The sequence below is a fragment of the Mus musculus genome, chromosome 19, assembly GCF_000001635.26.
Source record: "Mus musculus strain C57BL/6J chromosome 19, GRCm38.p6 C57BL/6J".
NCBI classification, from domain to species: domain Eukaryota; kingdom Metazoa; phylum Chordata; class Mammalia; order Rodentia; family Muridae; genus Mus; species Mus musculus.
In genome coordinates, this window is record NC_000085.6 from 39,132,990 (window position 1) to 39,149,329 (window position 16,340).

General features: G+C 40.6%; 1 protein-coding gene across 1 annotated transcript in view; it reads left to right on the forward strand.

Annotated features, from left to right (window-relative positions):
* Cyp2c66 (cytochrome P450, family 2, subfamily c, polypeptide 66) overlaps window positions 1-16,340 on the forward strand; it is a 72,859-nt gene that overhangs the window by 19,092 nt on the left and 37,427 nt on the right. Inside the window, exons 2-3 of the mRNA NM_001011707.1 lie at window positions 8,902-9,064; window positions 9,286-9,435. Of these exons, the coding sequence (NP_001011707.1) occupies window positions 8,902-9,064; window positions 9,286-9,435 (313 nt within the window). The remainder of the gene's footprint in view (window positions 1-8,901; window positions 9,065-9,285; window positions 9,436-16,340) is intronic.

Here is a 16,340-nt window from a genome sequence, read left to right on the forward strand (position 1 = left end):
TGTGCCCATATCTTCAAGGCTTTTCCCCACTTTCTCCTCTATAAGTTTCAGTGTCTCTGGTTTTATGTGAAGTTCCTTGATCCACTTAGATTTGACCTTAGTACAAGGAGATAAGTATGGATCGATTCGCATTCTTCTACACGATAACAACCAGTTGTGCCAGCACCAATTGTTGAAAATGCTGTCTTTCTTCCACTGGATGGTTTTAGCTCCCTTGTCGAAGATCAAGTGACCATAGGTGTGTGGGTTCATTTCTGGATCTTCAATTCTATTCCATTGGTCTACTTGTCTGTCTCTATACCAGTACCATGCAGTTTTTATCACAATTGCTCTGTAGTAAAGCTTTAGGTCTGGCATGGTGATTGCGCCAGAAGTTCTTTTATCCTTGAGAAGACTTTTTGCTATCCTAGGTTTTTTGTTATTCCATACAAATTTGCAAATTGCTCCTTCCAATTCGTTGAAGAATTGAGTTGGAATTTTGATGGGGATTGCATTGAATCTGTAGATTGCTTTTGGCAAGATAGCCATTTTTACAATGTTGATCCTGCCAATCCATGAGCATGGGAGATCTTTCCATCTTCTGAGATCTTCTTTAATTTCTTTCTTCAGAGATTTGAAGTTTTTATCATACAGATCTTTCACCTCCTTAGTTAGAGTCACGCCAAGATATTTTATATTATTTGTGACTATTGAGAAGGGTGTTGTTTCCCTAATTTCTTTCTCAGCCTGTTTATTCTTTGTATAGAGAAAGGCCATTGACTTGTTTGAGTTTATTTTATATCCAGCTACTTCACCGAAGCTGTTTATCAGGTTTAGGAGTTCTCTGGTAGAATTTTTAGGGTCACTTATATATACTATCATATCATCTGCAAAAAGTGATATTTTGACTTCCTCTTTTCCAATTTGTATCCCCTTGATCTCCTTTTGTTGTCGAATTGCTCTGGCTAATACTTCAAGTACTATGTTGAAAAGGTAGGGAGAAAGTGGGCAGCCTTGTCTAGTCCCTGATTTTAGTGGGATTGCTTCCAGCTTCTCTCCATTTACTTTGATGTTGGCTACTGGTTTGCTGTAGATTGCTTTTATCATGTTTAGGTATGGGCCTTGAATTCCTGATCTTTCCAAAACTTTTATCATGAATGGGTGTTGGATCTTGTCAAATGCTTTTTCTGCATCTAACGAGATGATCATGTGGTTTTTGTCTTTGAGTTTGTTTATATAATGGATTACATTGATGGATTTTCGTATATTAAACCATCCCTGCATCCCTGGAATAAAACCTACTTGGTCAGGATGGATGATTGCTTTAATGTGTTCTTGGATTCGGTTAGCGAGAATTTTATTGAGGATTTTTGCATCGATATTCATAAGAGAAATTGGTCTGAAGTTCTCTATCTTTGTTGGATCTTTCTGTGGTTTAGGTATCAGAGTAATAGTGGCTTCATAAAATGAGTTGGGTAGAGTACCTTCTACTTCTATTTTGTGAAATAGTTTGTGCAGAATTGGAATTAGATCTTCTTTGAAGGTCTGATAGAACTCTGCACTAAACCCATCTGGTCCTGGGCTTTTTTTGGTTGGGAGACTATTAATAACTGCTTCTATTTCTTTAGGTGATATGGGACTGTTTAGATGGTCAACTTGATCCTGATTCAACTTTGGTACCTGGTATCTGTCCAGAAATTTGTCCATTTCGTCCAGGTTTTCCAGTTTTGTTGAGTATAGCCTTTTGTAGAAGGATCTGATGGTGTTTTGGATTTCTTCAGGATCTGTTGTTATGTCTCCCTTTTCATTTCTGATTTTGTTAATTAGGATTTTGTCCCTGTGCCCTTTAGTGAGTCTGTCTACTTCCCCTTTTAGTTCTAGTATGGTTTTGTTCATTTCCATCCCCTGTTTGGCTGTGTTTTCCTGCTTTTCTTTAAGAGCCTGTAACTCTTTAGCAGTGCTCTCCTGTAAATCTTTAAGTGACTTATGAAAGTCCTTCTTGATGTCCTCTATCATCATCATGAGAAATGTTTTTAAATCTGGGTCTAGATTTTCGGTTGTGTTGGGGTGCCCAGGACTAGGTGGGGTGGGAGTGCTGCGTTCTGATGATGGTGAGTGGTCTTGATTTCTGTTAGTAGGATTCTTACGTTTGCCTTTCGCCATCTGGTAATCTCTGAAGCTAGCTGTTTTAGTTGTCACTGTTAAGAGCTTGTTCTTCAGGTGACTCTGTTAGCCTCTATGAGCAGACCAGAGGTCTTAGGGTCCCGTGGGGAGTCCCTTGTGGACCCTTGCGGGTGTTGGGCAAGACTCTGCTGGCAAGGTAGCCCGGGGCTCGAGTCTCGAGTCTGTTAGTAGGATTCTTATGTTTGCCTTTCGCCATCTGGTATTCTCTGGAGCTAGTTGTTATAGTTGTCTCTGGTTAGAGCTTGTTCCTCAGGTGATTATGTTAGCCTCTATCAGCAGACCCAGGAGACTAGCTCTATCCTTAGTTTCAGTGGTCAGAGTACTCTCTGCAGGCAAGCTCTCCTCTTGCAGTGAAGGTACCCAGATATCTGGTGTTTGAACCTGTCTCCCGGCAGAAGTTGTGTTCCACTCACCATAGGTTTTAAGATCCTGTGGAGGGTCCTGTGGGGGTCCTTGCGGGTGTCCGGAGACTCTGCGGGCAAGGAATTCCGGTGCTAGCGATGACTGGAAAGGACTTATGACCCTGATCAGGCTGGGTTTTCTGCTTCCCTAATTAATGCAGTCACAGGTCCCGTGCGATTGGATTGGAGCAGACGCTGTCTTCCACTCACCAGAGGTCTTAGGATCCCATGGCAGATCCTGTGTGGGTCCTTGCGGGTGTCTGGAGACTCCCCGGGCCAGGGACACTCTATGTGTTATGTGTAGATTCTTTTGGTTTCAAGGTGAAAAGATAGGTCTTATCCTCACTTCACAAGGTTCAGAGGTTCAGTCCATTATCATCAAGGCAGAAGCATGGCAATATCCAGGCAGGCATGGTGCATGCAGGCAGAGCTGAGAGTTCTACATCTTCATCTAAAGGCTGCTAGTAGAATACTCTCTCCTGTAATTCTTTAAGGGATTTTTTTGTTTGTTTCCTCTTTAAGGCCTTCTACCTGTTTAGCTGTGTTCTCCTGTATTTTTTTAGGTGAGTCATTAATCTTCTTCTTAAAATCCTCTACCAGCATTATGAGATACGGTTTAAAATCTGAATCTTGCTTTTTGGGTGTGTTGGGGTATCCAGGATTCGCTGAGGTGGCTGTGCTGGGTTCTGATGATGGTGAGAGTTCTTGGTTTGTATTAGTAAGATTCTTATGTTTGCCTTTTGCCAGCTGGTAATCTCTGGCATTAGTTGTTATAGCTGTCTCCTGCTGGAACTTGTTTCTTCTGTGATTCTGTTATCTTCTGTCAGTACTCCTGGGAGTCCAAGTCTCTCCTGTGTCCCAGTTTTCAGAGTTCTCTCTGCAGGCCACCTCTCCTCTGACAGGGAAGGAACACAGAACTCTGGAGCACAGATCGACTTTCTGGCTGAAGAGGAATGCCCTGAATGGGGCCTGTCCCAGAAGCTGTGTTGCTTCTGCAGCCCACAGGCTCTCCTTTGCAGACTGTTCTTTCTCAACTTCTTTCTTCAAAGACTTGGAAGTTTTCATTATAGAATTCTTTCACTTGCTTCGTTAGTTATAACTAGCCCCAAAATATTTTATATTATTTGATCCTATTGTGGAGAGTGTTGTTTCCCTGATTCTTTTCTCAGTCTATTTGACATTTGTATATAGAGAGGCTACTGTCTTTGTTATGTTGTCATTGTTTGCATTAATCTTCTTTCCAGTCACTTTGTTGAAAGTGTTTATCAGCTGTAGAAGTTCCCTAGTGGAGTTTTCATAATCAGTCATGTATACTGTCATAGCATCTGAAAATGATAATACTTTGACTTTATTTCCAATGGATCTGCTTTAGTCGTGTAATGCTCTAGCTAAAACTTCAACTACTATATTGTATAGATCGGAGACAGGGAGCAAATTATCTTGTTCTTGAGTTTAGTGGAAATAGTTTGAGTTTCTCTCCATTTAATTGAATGTTGGCTATAGGCTTGTGGTAAATTGCTGGCTCTTTGTCCCTTGTAATCCTAATCTCTGTAAGTCTTTTTATCATGAAGGAGTGTTGCATTTAGTCAGTGCCCCCTTTTGCATTTAATGAGATGATTATGTTTTTCTTTCTCTCATTTTAATTATTGGGTAGATTTTTCATGTGTTGAATCATCTCTGCATCTCTGGGATCAAGCCTAGTTGATCATGTTGGATGATCTTCTCTATGTATTTTTGATTGACTGGCCTTGGCCTTTTATTGAGGCTGGGGGTAGGGGTGGGAAACTTTTAAAGACTGCTTCTGTTTCACCAGGGATTACAAAATTTAAATTGTTTGTCTGATCTTGGTTTAACTTTGAGAAATTGCACCAATGGAGAAAAAGGTCCATTTCTTTTAGATTTTCTAATTTGGTAAAGTACAAGATTTTGAAATAAGACCTAATGATTTTCTGTATTTCCTCTGTATCTGTTGTTATGTCCACCTTTTTGTTTCTGATTTCATTACTTTGCATATTCTTTCACTGGCTTTTAGTTAGTTTAAACAACTGTTTGTGTGTCTTGCTCATTTTCTCAAAGAATCAACTCTGTTTCATTGATTATTTTTATTGTTCTCTCTGTTCATATTTTATTGATTTTAGCCCTCAGTTTATTTCTTGTCTATTTCTCTTGTATGCACTTATTTTGGTTTGTTCTGGCCTTTTCAGGCGTGCTGCTAAATTGTCAGTATGATATCACTCCATTTTTTTTTAAATATAAGTACTTAGTGCTATGAACTTTCCTCTTAGTACTGCTTTCAGCATGTCCCATGAGTTTGGATATGTTGTGTTTTCATTTCCATTGAATTCTAGAAAGTCTTTAATTTCTCTCTTTATTTCTGTCTTGACCCATTTTTCATTCAGTAGTGAGTTGTGTCTTCATGAATTTGTAAACTTTTTGTTCTTTCTGTTGTTTATATCCAGGCTTAATGTGGTGGCCTGATAAGATGCAGTGGGTTATTTCAATTTTCTTGTCTCTATTAAAATTTGCTTTGTGAAAGAGTATGTGGTCATGTTTTGAGAAAGTTTCATGAGGCGATGAGAAGGAGGTATATTATTTTGTTTTGGGGCAGGATGTTCTGTAATTACCTAAATATGTTCGGTTTATTTGGTTTATTTTTATTTTTAATTACATCAATTCATTTATTTATTCACTTTACATCCCTATCACAGCCTCTACCTCCTCCAGTGTCCCCTCACACAGCTGATTTTTCTTCCTCTCCCCTTCTGAGAAGGGGAAGACCCCCGTATCACTCTTCCCACCCCCCGGTACATCAGGGGTCACTGCATGTCCTCTCCCATTGAGGCCAGGCAAGGAGACCCAGTTAAGTGAACAGGATCCACAAACAGGGAACAGATTTAGGGGCAGTTCCTGCTCTAGTTGTTGGAGACCTGCGTGAAGACTGAGATGCACATCTGCTACATATGTGTGGAGGCCTACGTCCAGGCTATGTATGCTCTTTAGTTGGTAGTTTAGTTTCTGAAAGTCCCCAAGGGTCCAGGCTGGATGACAGTGTTGTTCTTCCTGTGGAGGTTATATCCCCTCTAGGTTGTTCGATCCTTACCCCAATTTTTCTCCAAGACTCTCTGAGTTCCGTCTAATGTTTGGTTGAGGGTCTCTGCATTTGTTTCGTCAGCTGATGGGTGGAGCCTCTCCGAGGACAGTTATTTTGCACTTATTTTGGTTTGTTCATAATGTTGTTCCTGTACCTCAATGGAAATGAAAGCACAACATATCCAAACTCATGGGACATGCTGAAAGCAGTACTAAGAGGAAAGTTCATAGCACTAAGTACTTATATTTAAAAAAATGGAGTGATATCATACTGACAATTTAGCAGCACACCTGAAAAGGCTAGGCTCCTGTCTGCAAGGATAACAGAGTATCAATAATTCTTGACAGGAAAAAAAAATCCAGAAAATCTGGGACACTATGAAAAGTTCAACTCTAAAATAAAAGAGTAAAGGAAGGAGAATAATCCCAACTAAAAGGCCCAGAAAATATTTTCAACAAAACCAGAAAAAATATTAACCTGAATGAGATGCCTATAAAAGTAAAAGAAGCATACAGAACACCAAATAAATTGGATCATAAAAGAAAGCCCCCTTGCCACTTAATAATCAAAACATTGAACACACAGAACAAAGAACGACTACTAAAAGATACAAAGGAGCTGGACAGTGGTGGTCTTTGCCATGGTAGCAGAGATTGATTCTTTCTCATGGAATAGGTTTCAGCTTGGGCCAGTCATTTGGTTGTCTGTTCACTTTGTCTCTATTCCATGTTTGTTCCTGTACCTCTTTTTTTTTCTCCATTTTTTATTAGGTATTTAGCTCATTTACATTTCCAATGATATACCAAAAGCCCCCCATACCCACCCACCCCCACTCCCCTACCCACCCACTCCCCCTTTTTGGCCCTGGCGTTCCCCTGTACTGGGGCATATAAAGTTTGCGTGTCCAATGGGCCTCTCTTTCCAGTGATGGCTGACTAGGCCATCTTTTGATACATATGCAGCTAGAGTCAAGAGCTCCGGGGTACTGGTTAGTTCATAATGTTGTTCCTGTACCTCTTATAGACAGAAAAAAATTTAGGTCAAAGGTTTTGATAGTGGGTTTCTGTCCTTATCCCTCCACTGGGGGTCCTACCTGACTGCAGGAGGAGGTATCCCCAGGTGCCCCTCCCACTCCAAATCTGTGGTTTGTCCTGGAGGTGCTCCCTCCTATTTCTCTTCTTTTCCCCAGCCCTCTCATCCCAACCCTGCTCTATGCATATCAGATCGCCAGACCTGGTCCCCTCTCCATCTTCTCAGTTACCTCTCTCCATCCACTTTTGATGTCTATTTTATTTCCCTTTCTGAATGAGATTCAAGCACCCTCTCTTGTGCCCTCCTTGTTACTTAGCTTCTATGGGTCTGTGGATTGTAGGATGGTTATCCTTTACGTTATTGCTAATATCCATTTATAAGTAAGTACATACCATGCATCTTTCTGGGTTTGAGTTATCTCACTTAGGATAATATTTTCTAGTTGCATTCATGTGCTTGAAAATTTCATGATGTCCTTGTTTTTAATAGACTACTAGTATTTTATTGTATAAATGTACCACATTTTCTTTATCCATTCTTCAGTTGAGGAACATCTTGGTTGTTTCCAGTTTCTGGTTATTATGGATAAAGTTGCTATGAACATACTACAACAAGTGTCCTCATGGTATGTTCTTTTGAGACAGGGTTTCTCTGTGTGGCCCCTGCTGTCCTGGAACTCAATCTGTAGACTAGGCTGTCCTCAAAATCAAAGATCTCCACTCCTCTGCCTTATGCATGGTGGGATTAAAGGTGTGCACCACCACCACCGAGAATCTCCTTTGCATCTTTTAATATTCGTTCTTTGTTCTTTATATGTAGTGTTTTGATTATTAAGTGGCACAGGGACTTTCTTTTCTGGTCCAATTTATTTTGTGTTCTGTGTGCTTCTTTTATAGGCATCTCTTTCTTCGGGTTAATTTTTTTTCTGATTTTGTTGAAAATATTTTCTGGGCCTTTCAGTTGGGATTATTCTCCTCCCTTTATTCTTTTATTTTAGAGTTGAACTTTTCATAGATTTTCTGGATTTTTTTTTCTGTCAGGAATTTCTTTTTCTTTTTTTAGATTTTTCATTTACTTTGACCAATGTAATCATTTCTTCTATTGTATCTTCAATGCCTGAGATTCTCTGTGTCATCTCTTATATTCTGTTTGTGAAGCTTACCTCTGCAGTTCCTGTTTGCAATTCTAAAATTTTTGTTTCTAGATTTCCTTCAGTGTGTGTTTCCTTTATTTTTGATTTTCATTTTCAATTCTCAAACATCTTTTTAACTTTACCTTGTTTGGTTTCTGTTTTTTCTTGGCTTTCTTTATGTGTATTGATTTTCTCCAATGGTTTGTGTTTCCTTTCTTGCTTTGAGGGATTTATTCATTTCCTCCCATTATTTTTTGTTTTTGTTTTTGTTCCCCTGGATTTTCTTAAATGCTTTATTTCTCTCTAAGGATCTTCATCATCTTTATTTTATTTACTTACTTATTTATTTATTTATTTATTTATTTATTTATGTGTATGCTTCAGCTATGCTGGAATACTGAGGTCCTTTTGTAGTAGGATAACTGGGCTTCTGTGAAGACATTTTGGCTTAGCTGTAATAGATTGCATTCTTACAGGGCACATAGCTATCTGAATTTGGGGTGATTATAGGTCTAGGTGTGAATTTCTGAGCTTGTTTTGGCTGGGTGAATGTTTTGTTCCTTGGTTTCTGATTCTACTGTGGAATTTTACTGGAGAGATTTTTGTTATGTGTTGCCTGATTTTCCAGCTTGCTAATCTGTTGGACTTAGGGAGAGTGCATGCTGGTGTTGGAGGCCTGGGAAAGGGAGGTAAGGGAGAGAGTGTCTGTTATTGTGATAGGTAAGACCCTGAGTATTATGTCTGGATAGTAGAGAGTAGGGAAGCCTACCCAATCTCCTGGAAGGCATGTCCTGTGCTTGAGTTGGGGACTGGGAAACAGCAGAGGCATGGTGAGGGATGCCAAGACTGGGGTAGTCTCTGGAATCCATGAGAGGCATGAAGAGTAGGAAGAGGAGATGCAGCCTGTATTCTGCTGCTGTGCTAGGGTTCACCATAAAAATTGTGTTTGCAGTAAAGAGACAGAGTTGGGAACGTCTCTGGACAGCCTACTTTGTCTTCTGGCAGATGTTTCCTGTCACATATTGACATCTTCATACCACATTTTAATCTCTTTGTTTGTTTGTTTGTTTTCTGCTTTTAAGTTTTCAAAAGTCTATGGCCCTGTGTTTACTCTGTACTTGGGCAAAAAGCCTGCTGTGGTGTTACATGGATATAAAGCTGTGAAAGAAGCCTTGATTGATCATGGGGAGGAGTTTGCTGGAAGAGGAACCTTTCCAGTGGCTGACAAGTTTATCAGAAGATGTGGTAAATGTCCATGTACCAATATGTCCATGTGCCTAAGTGTCCATGAATCCGTTGTGCCTATGCACCTATGTGTTCATGTTGTATTGTGGTCATAGGAAATATGAGGATGGAAAGCATACTTGAAACTTGTTCAATCCCATCTAGGATTTTTGTATGGCAGACAACCATCAGCCCGCTTCCTTTTCTGAGAACTCCCTATACATTTCTTCTCTTCCTTTTAGGGGTTGTTTTCAGCAGTGGGAGGACCTGGAAAGAGATGAGACGCTTCTCACTCATGACTCTGCGAAATTTTGGGATGGGGAAGAGGAGCATTGAGGACCGAGTTCAAGAGGAGGCTCGCTGTCTTGTGGATGAATTGAGGAAAACCAAAGGTGGGTGTCACTCATCTTAGACTTCTCTCATTTTATGAGATCTTCCAGAAATTTTGAGGCTGACTAGAGCTTTCATTCCATGTTAAACCTCATTCTTCACATGGAAAGTGCGATTTGTAGAGAAAATAAGAGAGCTTATATATCTGTGATGCTTGTCTTATGGTGGGATTGTGTCTGTTATAGAGAGTCTAAGCCATCATTTAATGTCAATCTTTTCCAACTGTTTTGTTTGCAAATAACGAAATGATTATATGATTTTTGTTCTGAGCTTATTTTCTGACTATTTAAGGACAATAATTTCTATAAGTATAAATATTAAGTTCACTAGCAAACATCTTGCATGTAATCACAGCATCACTCATATAGAAAATAACTGAACCAAAAAAAAAAAAAAAAGAAAAACCTAGCCGGGTGTGGTGGCGCACGCCTTTAATCCCAGCACTCGGGAGGCAGAGGCAGGTGGATCTCTTGAGTTCGAGGCCAGCCTGGTCTACAGAGTGAGTTCCAGGACAGCCGGGGCTATACAGAGAAACCCTGTCTCGAAAAACCAAAAAAAAAAAAAAAAAAAAAAAAGAAAATAACTGTATAGTGGAATTGTCTTTAATTGGGCTATATTTTACAACTGACATATGTTATATCCATGCAAAAAATTCTGACAGAATGTTGCTGTGTAACACATGTTTTATTTGGCTTTATCTTAATAAAGATTCATCAGTTCATGATCTTTAGAAAGAATAGCATAATTTATAAAAGATAGAATAAACTACTTAATTTTATGCTATTGATTTATATTTTTGAATAAACATGTTATTACATGAGTTTAATGTTAATGTTCAATTATCAGTGATGTATATAACTAGGCTTGATTATTGGCTCCATCTTCATTTATTTATCTCATTTCCCTTTATTTGATGTATTAGGGATTACAAATTTAAAGCAATAATTGTTTTCTTTCCCTACAAAGATTTTGAAGTACTTGTCACAATGAAACATGACCTTATTTTTAAATGCTGCCATTCACATTAAGTGATAGAAGAGAAAAAAAATCAGATTTCTTTTCTGAGTCACACATAAATCCATGCTTCTTAAGGAAAGTTTACTTTGTTTTTTGACATAACAAAATATTTATTGATATATTTCCAGCAATGCTATAGTGTTTCAAGCACATGAAATTCGAATGACTCAGTTTCTTATTATCTAATGTCCCAGTATTTATTCGAAGTACTTTTGATTCAAGTTATTTTTATTTTAGGTTTTGAGTTTTCTAAGTGCCTTAGTGATTTGATTATAGAGTCCTCCTCAAAGAATACACGGATGTTAAAATGTAATAATGTTAAGGAATGATGGACATGTTAGTTACTTCTGTTGCTGTAATAAAACACCCAAGAAAAGCATCTGAAGAGGGAAAATTTGGGGTTATAGTTTTTGGTTATAGATTTATCATGATAGAATTTCACTGAAGGGAACTTGAATTGCTCCTGGTTACTCCATGGTTCCTGGTACTTATTTAGCAGAGGACTGTCTTGTCTGGCCTCAGTGGGAGAGGATAGGCTTAAACCTGTAGAGACTTGATGCTTGAGGGAAGGGGGATGCTGAGGGGGGTGAAGTTGGGTTGGGTGGGTATATATGAGGGAAGGGTAGATGGGTAGGGGGGCACCATCTTAGAGGCAAAGGGGATGTGGGGATGGAGTGAAGAACTTTGGGAGAGAGGATGGGAAGGGGAGTAATATTTGGAATGTAAATAAGCAAAATAATTTGTAAAAATAAATAAATATGAAGTACAATAATGAAAAAATGCCCCTGCTTGGCCAACTCCCTTCAGTTTATGCAGTCTAACACCTAAGCCTATGGAGTGGTGCTAACCAATGAGATGGGTCTTCTCACTCCACTGACATGTCCAGAAGCTCCTGTTACTGGTGATATGAGAGCCTGTCACATTGATAATCAATATTAAGCACCTCAGACATTTAGTTCATTTAGACATTTTAAAAGGGGGCCATCACTGGAAAGAGAGGCCCATTGGACTTGAAAACTTTATATGCGCCAGTACAGGGGAACGCCAGGGCCAAAAGGTGGGAGTCGGTGGGTAGGGGAGTGGGGGGGAGGGTATGGGGGACTTTTGGTATAGCATTCGAAATGTAAATGAGGAAAATACCTAATAAAAAAAGGGGGGAAAATAATAGCGGGCTTTTAGACATAGAAGAAAGAATTAAAACTTTATCTATTTCTTACCCTTTTTGCTTTCTTTTGAGGAAGTATTTCTTTTTTTTTTAATTTCTTTTTTATTTTTTATTTTTTTATTTTTATTTTTTTTATCTTTTGATAAGCAATTTTATTTTCAGGTACTTACCCAGAAGAAATAAACACATACCTTCTCACAGTGCTTTACACAAGAATGTCCATCACAATCTTATTTATTATAGCCCCAAATGGAAAGAACACAAATGCCCATCATTAGGAGAATGGATACACAAATTGTAGTATGTTTATACGATGCAACTAGACTTAGTAATAAAACAGCAAATGACCAATACATACAACAGCATGGTTGTTCCTCCAATCATTCTAAACAAGTCAGGGAACACAAATGATTATTTACTGTAGAATTACAGTAAAGTGCAAGGAAAATGTTTTATGGTGACCGAAATCATGAAGTGTCTGCTCAGGGTATGGGGTAGATGAAGGAATTGCCCAAAAAGTTTTGAGGGCTGGGGAAATAACAAAGGTTTCCATCTTAATTTTGCTCTAGTAAATCAATTTTACATTTTATGCTTATTTATACAATTTTCATGTCATATAACATGGATGTATTGCAGTTTCATGTTAGTTTTCCCAATACATGAACTTGATACAATCTGTATTCATTGTATTCTACTGGCTAAAGACATGAATCTTTTAACTGCTACATATAAGTATTTCCTGTTGCAGTAAATCTCCTCCCAATATACCCCGGCAATGAGAAAACAATACAGTTAAAATGATTATATGCTGTGTGCCTAGATTGGGCAGATCTACCGCTATACTACTATCTTCTACAGCTTATGAGACCCCTTAGAACTTGCAGTTATTCTGCTTTTCTTCTTCTTCCTCCTCCTCTGCATCCTTTCCCTCTTCTGTTTTCTCCTTCTTTTCTCTACCTACCTTCCACTCCACCTTCCCTTTTATCTGCCCAATCATCAGCTCTCCTTTATTTTACAAATTAAAGTGGGAAGTATGTCTACAAGAAATCACCTGAGAGATAGCCGGCCACCTTCCTGGTGAGAGCACGGGGGTCTGCCAGGCCTGAGAGGTTTGTGGCACAGGCGCTGGCGGGAGCCTTCTTGGCTCCGGGACTCCGCGGAGGGCAGGCTGCACGGGTGACCGTGTGGAATACAGAGTGCCAGCCGTTTCGGGGACGGGCGAGAGTCGCAGAGCTTCTGGGCGGCGCCATCTTCAGCTCCAGACAGCCGGCCACCTTCCTGGTGAGAGCACAGGGGTCTGCCCGGCCTGAGAGGTTTGTGGCACAGGTGCCGGCGGGAGCCTTCTTGGCTCCGGGACTCCGCGGAGGGCAGGCTGCACGGGTGACCGTGTGGAATACAGAGTGCCAGCCGTTTCTGGGACGGGCGAGAGTCGCAGAGCTTCTGGGCGGCGCCATCTTCAGCTCCAGATAGCCGGCCACCTTCCTGGTGAGAGCACGGGGGTCTGCCAGGCCTGAGAGGTTTGTGGCACAGGCGCTGGCGGGAGCCTTCTTGGCTCCGGGACTCCGCGGAGGGCAGGCTGCACGGGTGACCGTGTGGAATACAGAGTGCCAGCCGTTTCTGGGACGGGCGAGAGTCGCAGAGCTTCTGGGCGGCGCCATCTTCAGCTCCAGACAGCCGGCCACCTTCCTGGTGAGAGCACGGGGGTCTGCCCGGCCTGAGAGGTTTGTGGCACAGGCGCCGGCGGGAGCCTTCTTGGCTCCGGGACTCCGCGGAGGGCAGGCTGCACAGGTGACCGTGTGGAATACAGAGTGCCAGCCGTTTCTGGGATGGGCGAGAGTCGCAGAGCTTCTGGGTGGCGCCATCTTCAGCTCCAGACAACCAGCCACCTTCCCGGCAAGAGCCACAGAGCTTCTGAGGCAACGCCATCCTCAGCTCCAGACGGCCGGCCTCCTTCCGGACAAGAGCCACAGAGCTTCTCAGGCGGCGACATCTTCGACTCCAGACAACTGGCCACCTTCCTGGCCAAAGCAACACAGCTCCTGGGAAAGATCCTGTTTTGGGCCTTCACCTTCAGCCAGGAGGAGGTCCAAACACCAGATAACTGTACACCTTCCCTGAAAGAGGAGAGCTTGCCTACAGAGACTGCTCTGACCACTGAAACTCAGAGAAGAGAGCTTGTCTCCCACGCCTGCTGATAGAGGGTAACAAAATCAACAGAGGAACAATCTCTTAACAAAGACAACTATAACAACTAACTCCAGAGATTGCCAGATGGCGAAAGGTAAACGTAAGAATCCTACTAACAGAAGCCAGGACCACTCACCATTATCAGAACCCAGAACGCCCACTTCGCCCAATCCAGGACACCCTAACCCACCTGAAAAGGTAGACCTGGATTTAAAAGCATATCTCATGATGATGGTAGAGGACATAAAGAAGGAATTCAATAACTCACTTAAAGAAATACAGGAAAACACTGCTAAAGAGTTACAAGTCCTTAAAGAAAAACAGGAAAACACTGCTAAAGAGTTACAAGTCCTTAAAGAAAAACAGGAAAACACAACCAAACAGGTAGAAGTCCTTATAGAAAAACAGGAAAACACATCCAAACAGGTGATGGAAATGAACAAAACCATACTAGACCTAAAAAGGGAAGTAGACACAATAAAGAAAACCCAAAGTGAGGCGACGCTGGAGATAGAAACCCTAGGAAAGAAATCTGGAACCATAGATGCCAGCATCAGCAACAGAATACAAGGGATGGAAGAGAGAATCTCAGGTGCAGAAGACTCCATAGAGAACATCGGCACAACAATCAAAGAAAATGGAAAATGCAAAAAGATCCTAACTCAAAACATCCAGGAAATCCAGGACACAATGAGAAGACCAAACCTACAGATAATAGGAGTGGATGAGAATGAAGATTTTCAACTCAAAGGACCAGCAAACATCTTCAACAAAATTATTGAAGAAAACTTCCCAAATCTAAAGAAAGAGATGCCCATGAACATACAAGAAGCCTACAGAACTCCAAATAGACTGGACCAGAAAAGAAATTCCTCCCGACACATAATAATCAGAACACCAAATGCACCAAATAAAGATAGAATACTAAAAGCAGTAAGGGAAAAAGGTCAAGTAACATATAAAGGCAAGCCTATCAGAATTACACCAGATTTTTCACCAGAGACTATGAAAGCCAGAAGAGCCTGGACAGATGTTATACAGACACTAAGAGAACACAAATGCCAGCCCAGGCTACTATACCCAGCCAAACTCTCAATTACCATAGATGGAGAAACCAAAGTATTCCACAACAAAACTAAATTCACCCATTATCTCTCCACGAATCCAGCCCTTCAAAGGATAATAATAGAAAAAACCAATACAAGGACGGAAATCACGCCCTAGAACAACCAAGAAAGTAATTATTCAACAAACCAAAAAGAAGACAGCCACAAGAACAGAATGCCAACTCTAACAACAAAAATAAAAGGGAGCAACAATTACTTTTCCTTAATATCTCTTAATATCAATGGACTCAATTCCCCAATAAAAAGACATAGACTAACAGACTGGCTACACAAACAGGACCCAACATTCTGCTGCTTACAGGAAACCCATCTCAGGGAAAAAGACAGACACTACCTCAGAGTGAAAGGCTGGAAAACAATTTTCCAAGCAAATGGACTGAAGAAACAAGCTGGAGTAGCCATTTTAATATCGGATAAAATCGACTTCCAACCCAAAGTTATCAAAAAAGACAAGGAGGGACACTTCATACTCATTAAAGGTAAAATCCTCCAAGAGGAACTCTCAATTCTGAATATCTACGCACCAAATGCAAGGGCAGCCACATTCATTAGAGACACTTTAGTAAAGCTCAAAGCATACATTGCACCTCACACAATAATAGTGGGAGACTTCAACACACCACTTTCTTCAAAGGACAGATCGTGGAAACAGAAACTAAACAGGGACACAGTGAAACTAACAGAAGTTATGAAACAAATGGACCTGACAGATATCTACAGAACATTTTATCCTAAAACAAAAGGATATACCTTCTTCTCAGCACCTCACGGGACCTTCTCAAAAATTGACCATATAATTGGTCACAAAACAGGCCTCAATAGATACAAAAATATTGAAATTGTCCCATGTATCCTATCAGACCACCATGGCCTAAGACTGATCTTCAATAACAACATAAATAATGGAAAGCCAACATTCACGTGGAAACTGAATAACACTCTTCTCAATGATACCTTGGTCAAGGAAGGAATAAAGAAAGAAATTAAAGACTTTTTAGAGTTTAATGAAAATGAAGCCACAACGTACCCAAACCTATGGGACACAATGAAAGCATTTCTAAGAGGGAAACTCATAGCGCTGAGTGCCTCCAAGAAGAAACGGGAGACAGCACATACTAGCAGCTTGACAACACATCTAAAAGCCCTAGAAAAAAAGGAAGCAAATTCACCCAAGAGGAGTAGACGGCAGGAAATAATCAAACTCAGGGGTGAAATCAACCAAGTGGAAACAAGAAGAACTATTCAAAGAATTAACCAAACGAGGAGTTGGTTCTTTGAGAAAATCAACAAGATAGATAAGCCCTTACCTAGACTCACTAGAGGGCAAAGGGACAAAATCCTAATCAACAAAATCAGAAATGAAAAGGGAGACATAACAACAGATCCTGAAGAAATCCAAAACACCATCAGA